This window comes from Colletes gigas, unplaced genomic scaffold (assembly GCF_013123115.1).
Source record: "Colletes gigas isolate AHSC1104 unplaced genomic scaffold, ASM1312311v1 Colletes_gigas_Sc00034, whole genome shotgun sequence".
Classification (NCBI taxonomy): Eukaryota; Metazoa; Arthropoda; class Insecta; order Hymenoptera; family Colletidae; genus Colletes; species Colletes gigas.
Window position 1 is genome coordinate 1,685,477 of NW_025106663.1, and position 18,753 is coordinate 1,704,229.

Sequence of the window (18,753 nt, forward strand, 5' to 3'; positions counted from 1 at the left end):
AAATTGTCGAGAGGTTGGAATTCTGGCGCCATTTTCTCCTTTCTCGATCGACTCAATTCAGAAACAATATAAATTTCACATGAAAACGTTCAAAATTTACCTAAATTTCGAGCAAAAATTTTCGAAAATTCAAAATTTCAAGTTTCGAGTGATTTATCATAATAATTTGTCAATTTTCTTGCATCGATCGCAACGCATCCATTTGAAACCGTCGATAGGTCCGCCATGTTGTTTTTCTCTCCTTAGATTTCAACGAGGACGCGCGAAATGGGAGAAAAATATCGCGAGGAACCTATAAACGTCTACTCGAACATTTAATTCGTTAGTTCCATCTCTAATTCGTTCGTGTGACGGTATTATGTTACATGTAGGCAGTATACACGGTGTCCCACAAAAAATCACCTCCTTCCATATCAAGAATCAAATTTTTCGAAATATTTTCGAATGATATAACGAGGGGGATGATTTTTAACGGGACACCCTGTATGTACGCAGGTTCCTCGTGTGAAAAAGGAGAGAGTGTTCTTCCTGAACGTATTTACAATACACGAAAGAAGCTACGAGTATTTATTTACGCGATTACAGGGTATATAGGTGTATGTATATAGAATTGTGATACAATTTGCGATACAGGTACATGCAACGTCTTGCTCGATAGTTATCTCTTCGTCGAATTTTATACAGGTCGTTCGTTTGAAACAGTGTAAACAGAATGTTCAAGGTCACCTCAAGGTCAACGTGTTGTTTACCTTCAAAAGTAAACAAAGTTGACCTTCGAGCGACCTCTAGAACTCGAGCTCGATCGATAAATCAAAAAATAAACGGTATCTGTCGTTACTTTTCAAGCGAACACCCTTTATATATACATATATAATTGTACGTATAGAATTTTTTTTTATAATATATCGTTTATATATTCGCTATATATGCTATATACACACAATGGGATATAATATTATACAGGGTGGAGCCTTTAAATTGGTAACACCTAAACATCTCCAGTTACTTCCGGTCCGTGTGAATAAAAATCTCTCGTCCCTCGAACGACACCCTATATATCGGAAATAAACAACATGTTCGTTGTACAGTGGCAATACTTGTCCCCGTATTGCAAAAATCGAGACGTTCCAACGAACGTGTAAATTCTACAAAATAAACGACTTCAAATGACCTATATAACTTTCGAAAAATAACCAACGAAATGTGCATCCGTCCTCCGTTGTCATTTTACGTCTCACGATTATAGTAATTGCAACATATATATACAACTCATCAAGCAAAAAATCTCGTTTTTTTAATCATTTTTAATCCTCGAAGTATTTAACCTTCTTTTACGGATAACCATCGGCAAGTTACGCGTCGCCATTTTGTTATTCGTAGAGGCCAGCTCGTTTAAATGAAATTACCGTATAGAATTCCCCTTACAAACTACGAAGAAACAGAATCTGCGTCGTCTATGATGTAAAGATATGCCTAATCGCGCATACGATGCACAGTGGTCCGTCCATGTCGAAGAATTTACCGCCATCTTGTCGAGAAATCCAACAAAAATCACCAAAAGAACTCTTTCAATCGTCGAGAATAATTATTTCGGAAGACGAATAAAATCAATTCATTCGTTGGTCGCGAATAAATCAATTTTATTCGTTGGTCGCGAATAAATCCATTTTATTCGTTATTCGTGAATAAATCGATCTCATTCGTTATTCGTTATTCGTGAATAAATCGATTTTATTCTTTATTCATGAATAAATCGATCTCATTCGTTATTCGTTATTCGTGAATAAATCGATCTTATTCGTTCACCGCGAATAAATCTATTTTATTCGTTATACGTGAATAAATCTATTTTATTCGTTATACGTGAATAAATCTATTTTATTCGTTATTCGTGAATAAATCGATTTCAATTCGTTCACCGCGAATAAATCGATTTCATTCGTTATTCGTGAATGATATAATAACGAATAACGACCCAAAATCTATCGACGATCCTCTATTTAATGTTTTCTCTTCGCGTTTGTTTAAATTATATAATATGAAATTGTATAAAATTGCCCGATATTTGTTTATTAACAATAGGGGATTTAGTAACATTTTGACTATATCGTTCATATCGTTACACCATTTCTGAGGCAGACTATTCTTCTCGTCTATACAACTACCTACAAGAAAGCTTCGAAGCTGAGTTCTTGTCGCCTTAACAACTAATGATATGATATTTCGGTTCAGCATACCTAACGCGAACGTAATCGATAAGAACGAAAAATTTGCTGGTGCCCGACTCGCGAACGAAGGTCCTTGCTTAGGGGAAGCCCTCGTCGCGATTATTCTCTCCAAAAAGGGGTATTCGAACGTTAAATTTTGCTTTGTTTTTTTCTCAAAATTTACTTGAAACTGTTTGGAAAATTTATTTGTTAAATGTAGTGCTTGGATTCTTGAAAATAGTGGAATTATATTGCTTGGAAACTTCATGGTTTTTGGGATATTCAGTAAAAACTTTGGTTCGAAGTGGTTTGAAGTGGTTTGGAGTGGTTTGGAGTGGTTTGGAGTGGTTTGAAATGGTTTGAATTAGGATTACTTCGAAAATTCTCTGAAACTATATCAGAGAATTACATCTATATAATAGTGCACAGTTTTTAAGTGAAATTTTGAGTGGTTTGGAGTGGTTTGGAATAGTTTGGAGTGGTTCGAAATGGTTTAAATCAGAATTACTTCAAAAATTCTCTGAAACTATTTCAAAAAATTACATTCAAATAATAGTGCACAGTTCTAAAGTGAAATTTTGAATGGTTTGAAATGGTTTGAAATGGTCCAAAATGGTTCGAACTAGAATTATTTCAAAAATTCAGTGTTGTTCGCCAATTTCTTTCGTTTTAACCCAAAACTATGCCGTATTTTTCACTGAAAAAATTCACGTAACCCAACAAGACACGCACAAACAATACTGCAAAGTTTAAAACTGAAATATTGAATGGTTGTTCCATTAAAAAATTCCAAACATGGCCCTGTTTTTCCACCATCAGAATACCCCTTTAAGTCACACCCACAACGTGCGAATACCCATCACACCGATACTTATTTCTCCATAAACATCTAAAGGACGTTTATTTCTTCCTGTTCCTACTTTTGTGCATGTCACATCATTTCGAAAATACAATACACTTTAAAATTATACGAAATTTACCAATTACGACGTTGCAAACGAAATGGCTACGTTCCACGATTCAAATTTCCCGCCATTTTTCCCCCGAAACACCCACAAACTAGTTATCAATATTCATAGAAGACATATTTCATAAAAAAATTGAAGTTCCCGATTTCCTTTGCGTAAAATAAAATTCCCAAACTGTTCGAGACTGGTCTGCACTAGTTCCTCCCCATCTACCGTCCATTTTCTCTTGGTTTATCATTGTTACCAACGAGAGAAGCGTGATTGAAGTCGAGAAAAACAAATTTCGATCGCTAAACATCGCAAGAATGATATGCAAAATTCCAAAACTGCCCGTTCAATTAATATTCGCGAGATGCATGCATAAAACTCGGTCGAAACACGTCCACTCAAGTCCCTCCATTTTGTCTAAAATATCTACGAAGTATCCGGACACTACCCACTGAAAAAAACCAATACCAACGCGTGCTTTCGAGTCCCTTATCGAAGTAATCGTTCTTGGAAGTCTCGTTCGACAGTTTCGGATCACAAGATGGCCGCACTGTTCGCGCGAGAGTGACTCGAGGGAGCGCTGCGGTCGCCCAGAGATCGGCCATCGCGCGTTTTCTTAACTGGAAGCTTGTCTCGAAGACTGTTCTGTGATACTTGATCTGTGTTTCTCATGATCTCCATTAGTACATTCCTTGTCTGAATGGGTTGCTGTCGCCAGCTGGTCTCTGCTCGACGACAGGTGGCGCTGGTGGTCTTCTGAACGGGTTGGCGTCGCTGGCTTGCTGTTCCTGGCCGTAGGGTCTCTGCTGAGCGTAACCCTGGCCTTGTTGGCTATAATTAGCCGGTTGGTCGTACATGGGCGGTTGCTCGTAGCCTCCAGCCTGGTTGTACCCTGGAGCATTCACGTTCTGAGCGTATCCAGGCTGCTCGTAGCCCTGGCCTTGGTAATTCTGGTCGTACCCTTGATCCACATTGGTCTCCATGCGAGTCTGATTAAGATGATTGCCAATCTCACCAGAAAGTGGCCTCTGCTCCTGGAGGACGTACGTCTGGTACTCCTTATCAGGAGGATCCTGCATGAGGACGTCAGCCTCGCACTGGAAGGGCTTGAAATCGTAAATGTGCTTGAGATACATCAGCACAGGGGCGTAGAGCAGGTTGGAGAAGGCTATCCCGACGTTCAGAGCGGTAAAACCAATTGCTTCGACGACTCCTCCAGCTATTATGGGTCCCACCGCGTATGCCACGCTGTAGGAGATGTCAGCTATGGCGTAGATGCTCCCGTAGACCGACACGTACCTCACGTCCACCAGGTAGCCCAAGGTAGGCAGCAGAGCAGTGTCGATGAGAGCAATACCGAAGCAGATCCCGCACAGTGGGATCATGAGGACTTTGTAGGAGGTGCAGAAGGGTATGATGAAGCAGCAGAGGCCCTCCAGAGCCAGGCCACCAGCAGCCATCAGCCACTGGTGCTGGGGATACTGCTTGGCCATCTTGACGGTGATCATCACACCGAACACGTGGGGGAAGAAGGCTGGTAGCCAGATCATCCCCATCTTCCAGTTGTCACGAGTGATGTGGTCCTCCATCCACAGGGATATGGTAGGCTCCAGGAAGGCCAGAGCCACGTTCGACATCATCAGAGCACCCGCGCACACCGCGATGTACGGGTCCATGAGGAGTCTCCAAATGGGTATCGAGGGCGTGTGATCCCCCCGACTCTCCTTCAACTGCTCCTTCAGCGGCTTCATGACCAGCAGTAGCATGAAACCGTCCGCCAGGCTGATGAACGCCAGGATCAGGAAAGGCACCTCCTTGCCCGCGAACTGGTAGAGGGCGCCACCGAACGGGGGCGCGACCAAACAGCCGAAACTGATGAACGCCAACGCGATACCCAGCGCCTTCGAGCGTTCTGACTCCTCTGTATAGCGATCAGCGATCATGGCCAGGCCACTGGTGTCCGCGAACGCGGAACCGACGCCCTGGAGGCTTCTGGCGAAGAACAGAACACCGTAACTCCTGCCGCAGGCGAACACCGCGGTGGACAGGAACATTATCGACAGCCCTACCATCATCGGTATGTCGTAGCCGATTCTGTCGATCAGTGCCCCGGAGAACGGGTTCACCATCAGCTGCACGATCGCCTTCGACGCGAACAACACGCCAGTTGCGGAGTCCTGGCCGTGGTGAACCGGTGGACCTGTGGTGTTTGCTTCTTGCTCCTCCTCCTCGCCAAACGCGCCCACGTATTTCAGGTAATCGGGTATGATCGGCACTATCACCATGTAGAGCATGTTGTCGAGCAGCAGAGCTATCGAGACGATCACCAGGACGAGCTTTCGTTGAGCCTTCGGCTCCTGCAGCTTCATCCAGATGAACTCCTTCAGCTCCCCTAGCTCGATGTTCAGTATCGGTATCGTCGTCGACATGGCTCCGCCTCGATTCGTATATCCCCTTCTTCGAACGCTCAACGACAACTAAACGCGATCACTTCGTGCGACCTCGGGAGCGACCGTGACGAAGAGATCGTCGCGATTGGGGCGGCAAGCATCAGGCCAGGCCGGGGATAACCTACAACATAATCACCGAGTTTTCACGGTTAGCTCCTATTGTGTCTATTTTTTTAGCTTTTCGACTGCCTCGATCGTACAGGGTGCTCGATCATAACGAGTCAAAACTTTAACGGGAGATTCTATGGCCCAAAACAAGACGAAAATGAAGAATAGTAATTTTTAAATCGAGGCTTCGTTAAAAAGTTATTGACGTTTTAAGTTCCGTCTGCGGACGGAGGTCGGTACAGTGGTTCTCGCTCGGAGAGCGCTGTCGGTAAGTCGGTAAGTGAGAACCACTAGCGTGCGCGCGCAGCTGCACGCTGGACGCTCCACAGCCGCGACTTTGAACGTTGATAACTTTTTAACGAAGCCGAATTTGGAAAATTGGTATTCTTCATTTTCGTCTTATTTTGGCCCCTGGGATCCCCCGTTAAATTTTTGAAATACATTTACCGAACACCATGTACGCTAACGTGTTCCTGGTATCCGCCAGGCGAGGATTTTGATTTTGATTTTGATATTGGGAGAAACTCGAAAGAGAGGGGAGCCCTGACCCGGCCTGATCGGCGCTTACCGATTGCCTTTGCACCCCCGACCCGACCTTTTGCTAACCTCCCAGCGGACATCTCCTCGTTCGATGACAAGTTTCCGTGTGCACGACGGTGCAGGTTGATTCCTGGGTTTGCTTCTTGGGTTTAGAAGCGAACACACCGGGTGGAGGCTCCCCCACGATCGGTACGCCTATGTTTTGTCTATTTTTTTATGACTCTGGTAGGGTAAAGCGAGCCTGGAGGTCCAATTATCCGGAGGGCATGGTTTTGTTATAGTAAAATACGTGATAGTTGTTTCAGAAGGTTATAAAAATAGTTGTTGCAAGGTAGAAACTGTTTTAGAGAAGTTTCATTCCGAGCAAAGACCTTGAAAGTCGAACTATATTATGAATATGAAATTAAAAAATTTCCAATCGTCCTGGAAAAATTATTTTTAGTTGCAGGGGTTAATTACAATCATTTTTGGTCATTAGTCATACCCCCGAAATCCTATTCAGTTTCGAGAAAAAAATTCTTTAATGAAGCTAGAATGTCTGACCATGAATGAACGATTTCCCTGAAATTTCAAAATTTTCAAATCGTTCTAAAAAAATTATTTTAGGTTGCAGGGGTTAATTACAATCACTTTTGGTGAATAGATGTATCTTCGAAATCTTAACCAGTTTTGAGAAAAAAATTCGAGTAGGTTGTGAAATTTTTCGACGAAATTAAAAAATTTCAAATCGTTCTAAAAAAATTATTTTTAGTTGCAGGGGTTAATTAGAATCATTTTTGATGATTAGATATATCGTCGAATTCCTTCGCATTTTCGAGAAAAAAATTCTTTACTGAAAATGTAATGTATGGCCAGAAATGTTGACTCAAAATTTCATGCGAATCTTTAAAATGGCATAACTTCTGAACGAATTGACGGATTTTGAAGTTTAAAAAAGCAAACGACGCGTATTTTAGTGAAGAATATGTAGAAATTGTAAAAATCTTGGAAAAGCTGTTCCTTGACCCCGTAAATTGGAAAAAAACCCCCAAAAATGGTTCAATTTTCAAACAGTCATAATTCCTATAATAGTGAATATATTTCAATGAAATTTTGGGAGGAAGTAGAGCTCATGGGTACCTACAAAAAAGTATTAAACAAAATTTCCGTAGCGCCTCAAACAAATTTGTTAAAAATCGAAAACGAATTTCTATAAAAAATCGACAGGGGGTAGGCGCCTAATTTTTTCTACGAAAAAAAAAACTTTCAAATCGTTCCGAAAAAATTATTTCTAGCTAGCGGGGTCAATTACAATAATATTTGGTGAATAGACGTACCCCCGAAATTCCAACCAGTTTCGAGAAAAAAATTCGAGAAGATGCCTAAATATTTTGGCGAAAATGAAAAGTTTCTAATGGTTCTAAAAAAATTATTTCTAGCTAGGGGGATCAATTACAATAGTTTTTGGTGGATAGACATATCGTCGAAATCCTACGCATTTTTGAGAAAAAAATTCGAGAAGATTCCTAAATTTTTCGGCGAAAATGAGAAGTTTCTAATCATTCTAAAAAAATTATGTTAGGTTGTAGGGGTCTATTATAATCACTTTTGGTCAATAGACATACTGTCGAAATCCTACGCATTTTCGAGAAAAAAATTCGAGAAGATGCCCAAATTTTTGGCCGAAAATGAAAAGTTTCAGATCGTTCTAAAAAAATTATGTTCAATTGCAGGGGTCAATTACAATCATTCTTGGTGAATAGACATATCCCCGAAATCCTACCCACTTCCGAGAAAAAAATTCTTTACCGAAAACATAATGTGTGATTAACATAATTTGAGAAACTCTGCTTACTGACATATCGACAAACATACAGTTTCGTGAGTGAGAAGCTCTAGTAGTTCGTAGATTGCCATTCTACAGGTGAAACTTTAAACGTTAATAACTTTTTAAGGAAGCCTCAATCAACAAATCCATAATTTTGGCCTCTCCTCAATTTTCCACTGAAACTCTTTCCCAGGGGTGGCTGAACACCCTGTATACGTAGAGTACACTTTATTAGATCAATTTAAAAGACAGAAGTAGGGCAATTTTTCTCAATATACTGTTACATGCGTAGCTAGCAACCAGTTGAGCTAGCTAACTAAGCAAGAAGTGAGCTAGCTAGCTAGGAAGAAGTGAGGTAGCTAGCTAGGCAAGAAGTGAGCTACCTAGCTAGGCAAGATTGAGGTAGCTAAGCTAGCTAACAGTGAGCTAGCTAGCTAGGCAAGAGTGAGGTAGCTAAGCTAGCTAACAGTGAGCTAGCTAGCTAGGCAAGAGGGAGGTAGCTAAGCTAGCAACCAGTAAGCTAGCTAGCTAGGCAAGAGTGAGGTAGTTAAGCTAGCAAACAGTGAGCTACCTAGCTAGCAACCAGTTGAGCTAGCTAGCTAGGCAAGAGTGAGGTAGCTAAGCTAGCTAACAGTGAGCTACCTAGCTAGCAACCAGTTGAGCTAGCTAGCTAGGCAAGAGTGAGGTAGCTAAGCTAGCTAACAGTGAGCTACCTAGCTAGCAACCAGTTGAGCTAGCTGGCTACCAAGGAGTGAGCTAGCTAGCTACCATGGAATGAGCTAGCTAAGCTACCAAAGAGTCAGCTAGCTAGCTACCAAGGAGTGAGCCAGCTAAGCTACCAACCAGTTGATCTACCTACCTACCAACCACTTGAGCTACCTAGCTACCAACCACTGAGCCAGTCATGTACCTGTCTCCCCACAAACCCCCACAAACTCCAAAATTCTACCCACCCTAATTAAAAACAGCAGATCCCACCGTTCCACCAAAGATCTCCCACACCAAACGTCAACTATTAAACACGTTTTTCTACGCATCGTCGTGTCTCTTCCGCGGCAGAACAGATTAATTATTTGCGTGAAACGATCATTCGTGAACCCGGGGGTCCCCCAGCCCGTCGGCACCCTCGTTTATTAATTACGGTGGCCGTTGCAGGGGACACCGTAACTTCGTCAACGATCCTAACGAGCCTCCGCGCGGACGCGTGGTTTCCAAGGGTGGAACCGAAGAAAATCCCGCGACACTTACCGGAGTTATTGGCGAACTTCTGCCTGAGGGAGTTGGCGAGGCGTTGGGGACCCGCCAAAGCCGGAAGTCCGGAGAACAAGTTGCTCAGGGTTGTGGCCACGTCCGGTCCGGCCTCGTCCTTCGAGTCGTGCGACGACTCCTTGGCTTCCTGCGTCCCTGGGCCCTCCACCTTTCAGTCGAATCCGTAACCGAGTCTGCAACAACAAATCCCACTCTTCTTAAGATCAGAAACATTGAAAACAGCCTCAAATTCCAGGGCCTCACGAAGGAAATGGAGATAGAAGCAGAGGTAGACCCAAGATTGAGGTAGGATGAAAGTCATTTTGGGGGCTGCAAATAGCTTTGAGATGATTGAAAATAGGTCTCTAGGTGGACCAAGATAACTCCAAGTGAGAGAGGGGATGGAAGTGATACATCAAAGGGTGGATTTCGAGTTTCGTGTCGATTACGAAACAGTCGAAGAGGGGCAATCAAAACGTGTTTAGCTACCCCCCTCAGGTCTATATCGGACGATTTTGTCCGTTCCCCCCGGCACCGACACAATTTCCCTTAACCTGCCCATTATCTTATGCACGCGTTACCAGCGAGCCTATATTTAGAGTTTCCACATCTATCTATAACGAGCCTATAGCTTACATTTGAAGAACACTGGACATTACACATGTGCGTGCCTTCCCAAGGTAATTCCCCCATCCTCCGCCACGTTGCGTTTATTCGGTGGCCACGTATCATTTGCCCGTGCACCTAACAGCTCAGTCTCAGGAGGAGACCCAGCGGATACCCCCCGGATTTGGTGTTGCGCAACGTTCTCGGATCCCCCCGGTCGATAGAATCGCCAAAAATTCGAGTTTCACAGGATTTCGTGAGGCACCGACACTTGGGGGAGATGACCACGGTGGTTTGGATGGGGCGAGTGGCGGAGGATCCATGGAGATCTTTGGGGATCGAGGATTGCGGGCAAAGAAGAATGAGATGCTTACCAAGACCGAAGGGCTCCCGATGGCAGGGGCGTCTCGGTGTGTCTCTCCGTTGGGGTGGCTTTGAAACGTCTGCCCTGGAAGTCCTCCCCGCCACCGTGCTGCGCGTTACCCCCTTCCCTGAGGAGCGCCCGCGGGCGAAGAGCAGATCGCGACAGGGCGCAGTCGCGGTCACCAGGATCCGGGGATTGGCCACGGTGCCGAGGCCGTGCGTCAGCCCCCAAACCCTCCACCATCGTGCCGAGTATCTGCAACCCCCGTACCCCCTCCCGCCCCGCGGGCCAGAGGGGCAGGAGCCCGGGGGAAGAGGAAGCGCACCAGGTAGAAACGACGAACGGTCGATGCTGCGCGGTATTTCTGGCGCCAGGTCGATATCAGCCTCACCTGTACGACTGTGGGCTGCTGACTGCGCCGAGAAAAAGGGGTTCTCGACCGTGGCGAACGCGTTACCCAGTGTTCTTCAACCGACCGCCACGGTTACGCGAGATTCGACGAGGGGGTGTGCGCCGGAGACACGAGAGACTGTCTAGACATGCGATTTTTAGGAGCAGGTTTTCAGATTTTTTGGCGACGGAAAAATGTGCATTGTTGTATGCTGGGGATTTTTGGGATATCTTTGGGGATATGTTTGCTATGGACGGGATTTTTTTCGGGGTGGAATTGGACGAATTGTGGGAGTTAGAGGCCATCGAAGACTGGTCTTTCAAGGGGGAATTTACAGGCTAGAGAATTTGTGGGTTTTTTCGATTTTTTTTGAATTGTAACCGTGTAGATTGCTGTGTTGGGATTTTGTAGATATGTTTGTCGACATTTTGACCATATACAGGATTTTTTTCGAGTCGAAATAATGCAAATTGTACCAGTTACGTGCCATCCAAGGCAGCTCTTTTAAGGGTGAAGTCTAGTCTACAGAATTTGTGGTCTCCTTCGATTTTTTTTTTTAATTGTAACCGTGTAGATTGCTGTGTTGGAATTTTTAGTATATGTTTGGGGATACTTTTGCCATGTATAGGATTTTTTTCGGGGTGAAATAGGACAAATTGTGGGAGTTAGAGGCCATCGAAGACTGCTCTTTTAAGGGGGAATTCTAGTTTACACAATTTGTGGTCTCCTTCGATTTTTTTTTTTAATTGTAACGGTGTAGATTGCTGTGTTGGGATTTTGTAGATATATTTGTCGATATTTTTGGCGTATGCAGGATTTTTTTACAGTTGAAATAGTGAAAATTGTACGAGCTACATGCCATTGAAACATTTCTATCTAACCAATTTTTAGAAGTCTTCTGGAATTTTTTTTTACAATCATAAGGGTAGATTGCATTGTATTGGAATTTTGTACATATATTTGTTGACATTTCTACCATATACAGGATTTTTTTCGAGTTGAAATAACAGAAATTGTATGAGCTACATGCCATTGAAGAATTCCTATCTAATGTATTTTTAGGAGTCCTCTGGAATTTTTTTTTTTTATCATAAGGCTAGATTGCTTTGTATTGGAATTTTGTACATATATTTATCAACATTTGTACCATATGCAGGATTTTTTTCGAGTTAAAATAATGAAAATTGTGGGATTTACAGGTAACAGAATGATTTTAATCTGCATAATTTTTATAGGAGTCTTCTGGAATTTTTTTTAGAATCATAAGGGTAGATTGCATTGAATTGAGATTTTGTACATATATTTGTCGACATTTTTAGCGTATACAGGATTTTTTTCGAGTTGAAATAATGAAAATTATTGGAAGTACAGGTCATACAATGGTTTTAATTTGCATAATTTTTGTAGGAGTCTTCTGGAATTTTTTTTACAATCATAAGGGTAGATTGCATTGTATTGGAATTTTGTACATATATTTGTCGACATTTTGACCATATACAGGATTTTTTTCGAGTTGAAATAATGAAAATTGTACGAGCTATCATCGTAGAAAGTTCCTTTAAGAGTGAATTCCAGTCTACACATGATTTAAGTGTCTTTTTTAATTTAAAAAAGTTATAACCATAGATTCTTTTGTATTACAATTTTGTATATACATTCACTGACGTTTCAAGCATACACAGTATTTTTTTCAAGCAAAAATAACAAAAATTGCATGAGTTACATGTCATCAAATAAGATCCTTTTAAGTGTGTATTTCAGTTGACCATTCTTTAATTTTTTGATACTATAACCATAGATTCTTTTGTATTACAATTTTGTATATACATTCACTGATGTTTCAAGCATACACAGTATTTTTTTCAAGTAGAAATAACGAAAATTGCATGAATTACATATCATCAAATAAGATCCCTTTATGTGTGTATTCCAGTTGACAATTCTTTAATTTTTTGAAATGATAACCATAGATTCTTTTGTATTACAATTTTGTATATACATTCACTGACGTTTCAAGCATACACAGTATTTTTTTCAAGCAAAAATAACAAAAATTGTATGAGTTACATGTCATCAAATAGGATCCCTTTAAGTGTGTATTCCAGTTGACCATTCTTTAATTTTTTGATACTATAACCATAGATTCTTTTGTATTACAATTTTGTATATACATTCACTGATGTTTCAAGCATACACAGTATTTTTTTCAAGTAGAAATAACGAAAATTGCATGAATTACATATCATCAAATAAGATCCCTTTATGTGTGTATTCCAGTTGACAATTCTTTAATTTTTTGAAATGATAACCATAGATTCTTTTGTATTACAATTTTGTATATACATTCACTGACGTTTCAAGCATACACAGTATTTTTTTCAAGCAAAAATAACAAAAATTGCATGAGTTACATGTCATCAAATAAGATCCTTTTAAGTGTGTATTTCAGTTGACCATTCTTTAATTTTTTGATACTATAACCATAGATTCTTTTGTATTACAATTTTGTATATACATTCACTGAGGTTTCAAGTATATACAGTATTTTTTTCAAGCAAAAATAACAAAAATTGCATGAGTTACATGTCATCAAATAAGATCCTTTTAAGTGTGTATTTCAGTTGACCATTCTTTAATTTTTTGATACTATAACCATAGATTCTTTTGTATTACAATTTTGTATATACATTCACTGATGTTTCAAGCATACACAGTATTTTTTTCAAGTAGAAATAACGAAAATTGCATGAATTACATATCATCAAATAAGATCCCTTTATGTGTGTATTCCAGTTGACAATTCTTTAATTTTTTGAAATGATAACCATAGATTCTTTTGTATTACAATTTTGTATATACATTCACTGACGTTTCAAGCATACACAGTATTTTTTTCAAGTAGAAATAACAAAAATTGCATGAATTACATATGATCAAATAAAACCCCTTTAAGGGTGCATTTTTTAGTCTTTTTCAATTTTGAAAATATCATAGATTCCTTTGTATTAGAATTCTGTATATATATTTCCCGAAATTTCCAGTTGCATACAGTACTTATTTCAAGAATTTTATCAATTTTCCATGGGGGTAGCAATATGAGCATAAAAATCCTGGTTCAAAATCTCCTAAATTTTGGATTTAAAGTACCAAAAATTTATCAGTGACTAATTCAGAATATCGTAATTGTAATACGACAGTCACTTAGTTGAGAATAAATATTTTTATGGCGTTGCTTTCCATGCTCGCCGCCAGAGGGATTCGCTTTCTCACAAGCGCTCGACCAACTCCTCAGTTGCTATATATACATTCTAAAGCAGAACTTAGAATGTATATACAGGCTCCATAGTCATTTTCTACGCCTCCTACGAGAATTTCCAGAGATCCTTAAGAATAAATATTCTTATGGTGTTGCTTCCTGTGCTCGCCGCTAGAGGGATTCGCTTTCTCACAAGCGCTCGATCAACTCCTCGATTGCTATAGCTTAGAATGTATATATAGGCTCCATAGTCATTTTCTACGCCTCCTACGAGAATTTCCAGAGATTTTACTTCTTCTAATTAACTTTCTCGACGATTATGATATCAGACTTCTGATATTAGATCTCTATTATTCTATTAGTCGTTTGATCGTGGGTTTCCACGTCCCGATCTAGAAATATGCACCGAATATTCCGATCTTCGGAATCTGTTTCTTCATTCTCACCATCCGGTCACGCTCTCACGCTTTGGGAAGCCTAATCAGGCGACTGTTGCCCCTCGAGCTGTCCAAACTGGCAACTTCTTTTCTAATTGTGATTATCGTCACCAAATTAACTTTCATTCCAAATATTATTAATATAATTATTAATCTTCTTTCTCTACCATCAAACAATAAATTATTAGTAAATTATTTACTCATATCGATGACGATAATAAACACCTTTTTCGTGTTCTGTTTTTTTAAGAAATTTTTTTAAAATAGTTTGAAAAATAATTTAAAAATCCAGAATAATTTGAAACGAAGAATTATTGGCTGGCTGTGCTCGCGAGTGCAGAGAATTGAATGGAGAGCAAAGCTATTTTAACATCTCGAGTAGTTGAAATCAATATTGCCTACCCAGAGTTAATTAATAATTTCGTAAAGATTGCCACAACGAGGTCCACTTCGAAATATTATAAAAAAAAAAAATTCAGGTGACTATTGTGCAACAATAAAATATAAAAATACGAGTTCAATTTTACGTTCTAAATATTCAACAGTATTATTAATCAATAATAAAAATAACAAAAAAAATACTTGAAAATATTGTACAATAATAAATAATAAAAATACAAGTTTAAATAGTATTATTAATCAGTAATAACAATAACAAAAAAATACTTGAAATTATTGTACAATAATAAATAATAAAAATACAAGTTTAAATAGTAATATTCAACAGTATTATTAATCAATAATAACGATAACAAAATATTGTACAAAAATAAATAATAAAAATACAATTTTAAATAGCAATATTCAACAGTATTATTAATCAATAATAAAGATAACAAAAAAAATACTTTAAATTATTGTACAATAATAAATAATAAAAATAGAAGTTTTAAATAGTTAAATAACTTAAATATTTAAATACTTGAATTTTTAATAAATGATGAAACGGAAGTTTGATAAATATTAATGGTGTTCTAAGTCGTTTGGAAAAGAGTTTGACGACCGTCGAAAGAGGTTTCGAGGGGAGACTCGTTCTCCCAAACATCGCTTTGCGCGCGTTCGTTGAAGTTTCCAATACTCGTTGCGTGGTTGATCTCTCCAATGAATTTTCGTTCCAACGAGTTTCACAGTCGAATTACACCACAAAAATTACACAGAAAAATTGCCATTAATTTACTGGTTAAAAGTGTCTAATAAAAAGCATCGATTTTTTATTTTATTTTCCCAAAAAAATTATTTAAAAATATACAAAGCCTCATAATACAAAAAAATGTTTTACTTAATTTTTAAATAAATGAACAACAAACACAACTTTACACACAAAATTACAGACGATTATTTTAATTATTTTGCATCGATTTTTTATTTTATTTTTATCAGAAAATTATTTAAAAATGTACAAAGCTTCCTAATTTTCAATTTGTTCTAAACAATTCAAAGAAATGATTTGTTTAATTTTTAAATGAACAAACAACAAACACAACAAAATTACAGAGGATTATTTCAATTATTTTTCATCGATTTTTTATTTTATTTTCACTAATAAATTATTTAAAAATATGCAAAGCCTCCTAATTTTCAATTTATTCTAAACAATGCAAAGAAATGTTTTGTTTAATTTTTAAATGATTGAACAAAATTACAGAGGATTTTTATAGTCATTTTGCATCGATTTTTTATTTTACTTTTACTTGAAAATTATTTAAAAATGTACAAAGCTTCCTAACTTTCAATTTATTCTAAACAATTCAAAGAAATGTTTTGTTTAATTTTTAAATAAATGAACAACAAATACAACAAAATTACAGAGGATTATTTTTTAATTATTTTGCACCAATTTCTTATTTTATTTTTACTTGAAAATTATTTAAAAATGTACAACAATGTTTTCTTAACATTCGATTTATTCTAAATAGTGCGAACGTTTTGCGTAATTTTTAAATGGAATATTGAAAAGGGGGTCGAGTAAAGCGGAGGAGGCGGGTTAAAAAGGAACCGATTCTGTCGAACGAGCAGCCCGTGTAATTCGTTTTCGTACGATCGAGTTCTCTTCGGTTTCTGAATGGGACGACAGAGTGCCAAATCTCTCGCAAAATTTCGTTAGGAAGGAAAGGGCCCGGCAAATGTAATCCTATTGCACTTCCGTGGCGTCTGGAATTTTATGAATGGCGGGAATATTCCCTCGAACCCATACATTACCATAAACATTCACACTTAGGTCCAAAAGTGTCGTAAAATACTCGAAATTAGGGCAGGAAGAAAGTTAGATTTATCTTATAAAACTCTGGGAAAAAGATACTCATACTATGTATTCTCCAGGTCAAAATAAAGCGAAAATCAAGAATAACAATTTGTTAATAGAGGCTTCGTTTAAAAGTTATTAACACTTGCACCTCTAGATAGTCAACTTGTAACGGATGCAAGTGTTAATAACTTCTTAACGAAGCCTCAAACTTGGGTAAAATTTTGGAGGTGTATTCTAGAGGCCTAAATAAGTCGAAAATCAAGAATAGTAATTTTTTAATTGAGGCTTCGTTTAAAAGTTATTAACAATTGCATCTGTACGCAGGTTGCCTAACTACGCAAATTGCCTATTTAGAGGTGCAAGTGTTAATAACTTTTAAACGAAGCCTCAATTTGAAAATTACTATTCTTCATTTTCGTCTTATTTTGACCTGGTGAACCCCTCACCACAATTTTTTCCTCAATTTTTTAGGTCTACAATATAAAAGATCATCTTGAGAGAGAACTGAGAAATAAAAATGAGAAAATTAGCAAGTGTGACTGAGTGTATGTGTTTTTCCAGGTCTATGGTATAAGATTACAGTTAGGGAGGTTGAAAATAACGGTTGGAACAAGTAAATTAACATGTGTAGCTAATCTTGAGGCGAGTAAGAGGAAATTTGAAAGATCGGTTTAGAAACTCGCGGCCTGTCTAATGAAACAGGACTAAATAGGTGGAAGATGTAACAATTGCAAGACAGAACGGTTTTCATCGTACAAAAGCGGTACACTTATGGGAACTGGATGAGGTAAGACGTGGCATTAGGCGTACGAGAGGCAGGTAGGCGCAACAAGAGAATATAAATCGCGCAATGCGAGTCCGACGTCTGCCGCCCGCGGCGACGTTTCCTTGTAACGTAATTAAAAACTGGAACACGAGGTTCACCAACACTGTAAAACAAAAAAATATGAAACCACGTAAACTCTGAGGACTCACGAAAACAGTAAAAATTGGAATTTTTGAAAATTAAATTTTCGAATTAAATTTCCCATTTTGCTGCAATTTTCAGACTGAATGAACTCGATATGTATTTTTGTTGGGGGAAAAAACGATCGAACGAAGTGCTCGTTGTCGTTTGCGGCGCTTTCTAAGCCGGAATCGCGATAACTGCGATTTGCACTCCGAAGTGACGGCTGCATTTGACTTGTAAATCGTACAATTTAAATTACCAGAGCCCAATGGCGACTTTCTAAGAAATCGCGAGGATTCGAGACATTTGCCGAGTAATTTGTCCTAATAGCAATCGATGGAAGTAGCGGAGGAGCGTATTTTATGTGTTTTTTTTCGCGATCTTATCTGAAACCGTCTTATTTCGAGTACAATGTGCCTGAGACTGGCTGGCACGCTATTGTTTCCCCATTTGGAATGTGCGACTCTCGACGGACTTAAAACTCTGTTCGAAAAAGGCGTCTTTAATTGAATTCAAACGCGGTAAGTGGGCATGTATGTAAAGAGAGAAAAATTCACTTTCGTTCGTTGGCTTTCAGCGTTCCTTGGAATCCGAATGTCTCTATTTTAAGGCGGAAAGCTAGCTATTATGCTTATTGTTCGAGGAACTTATTATTCCTGGACGTACAGAACGTCGTATTTAGAATTTTTTTAAATTTACCATGAAAGCCACAGAAAACAACGTTAATTTCTTTAAAAAATAATCCTTGCATTTGTGATGCATGCAAATTTGCACTTTTTTCAAAAAATTTTTCAAAAATGGTCACGTCAGTCTTTAACAAATATTATAATAAGTATATCTACCAAATTTCAAAGCAATCGGTTAGCTGGATCTCGAGATATCTGGACGTCAAAAACGCAGAAAAGGGTAATTTTTTAAACAAATTAACACTGTTTTCTGTAGCTCGTACTATGGTAAATTAACCCACAAAAAGTTGTGTCGATAAAACGTTTATTTATGTCCTTTGAACGCGTTGAAGAGCCCTACCCGGTTAACTGAAAACGATATTTTCCATGCAAAGTGTATTAAAAAGTGAAATTATTGGAAACTATGCAAAAAATTATATCGATCGAGTGTTTATTTTCGTCTTTCGAACGTGTTGAAGAGTCCTACCCGGTTAACTGAACGATATTTTTCATGTAACGTGTAC

General features: G+C 38.8%; 1 protein-coding gene across 4 annotated transcripts in view; it reads right to left on the reverse strand.

Annotated features, from left to right (window-relative positions):
* Nucleotides 1-10,360, reverse strand: part of LOC122402217 (vesicular acetylcholine transporter-like) — a 93,726-nt gene extending 83,366 nt beyond the window's left edge. For 2 of the 4 annotated variants that reach the window (XM_043404827.1, XM_043404825.1), the window contains exons 1-2: nucleotides 10,297-10,360; nucleotides 9,317-9,510 (exon numbers count right to left, since the gene is read on the reverse strand). Coding sequence is in view for 1 of the 4 variants with exons in the window: in XM_043404828.1 (XP_043260763.1) it covers nucleotides 3,844-5,592 (1,749 nt within the window). In the remaining 3 variants the exon portion in view is untranslated. Of the gene's footprint in view, nucleotides 1-1,901; nucleotides 5,735-9,316; nucleotides 9,511-9,952; nucleotides 10,063-10,296 lie in introns of those variants that run through there. The other 2 variants (XM_043404828.1, XM_043404826.1) reach the window with 2 other exon arrangements.
* Between the last annotated feature and the right edge of the window lie 8,393 nt (nucleotides 10,361-18,753).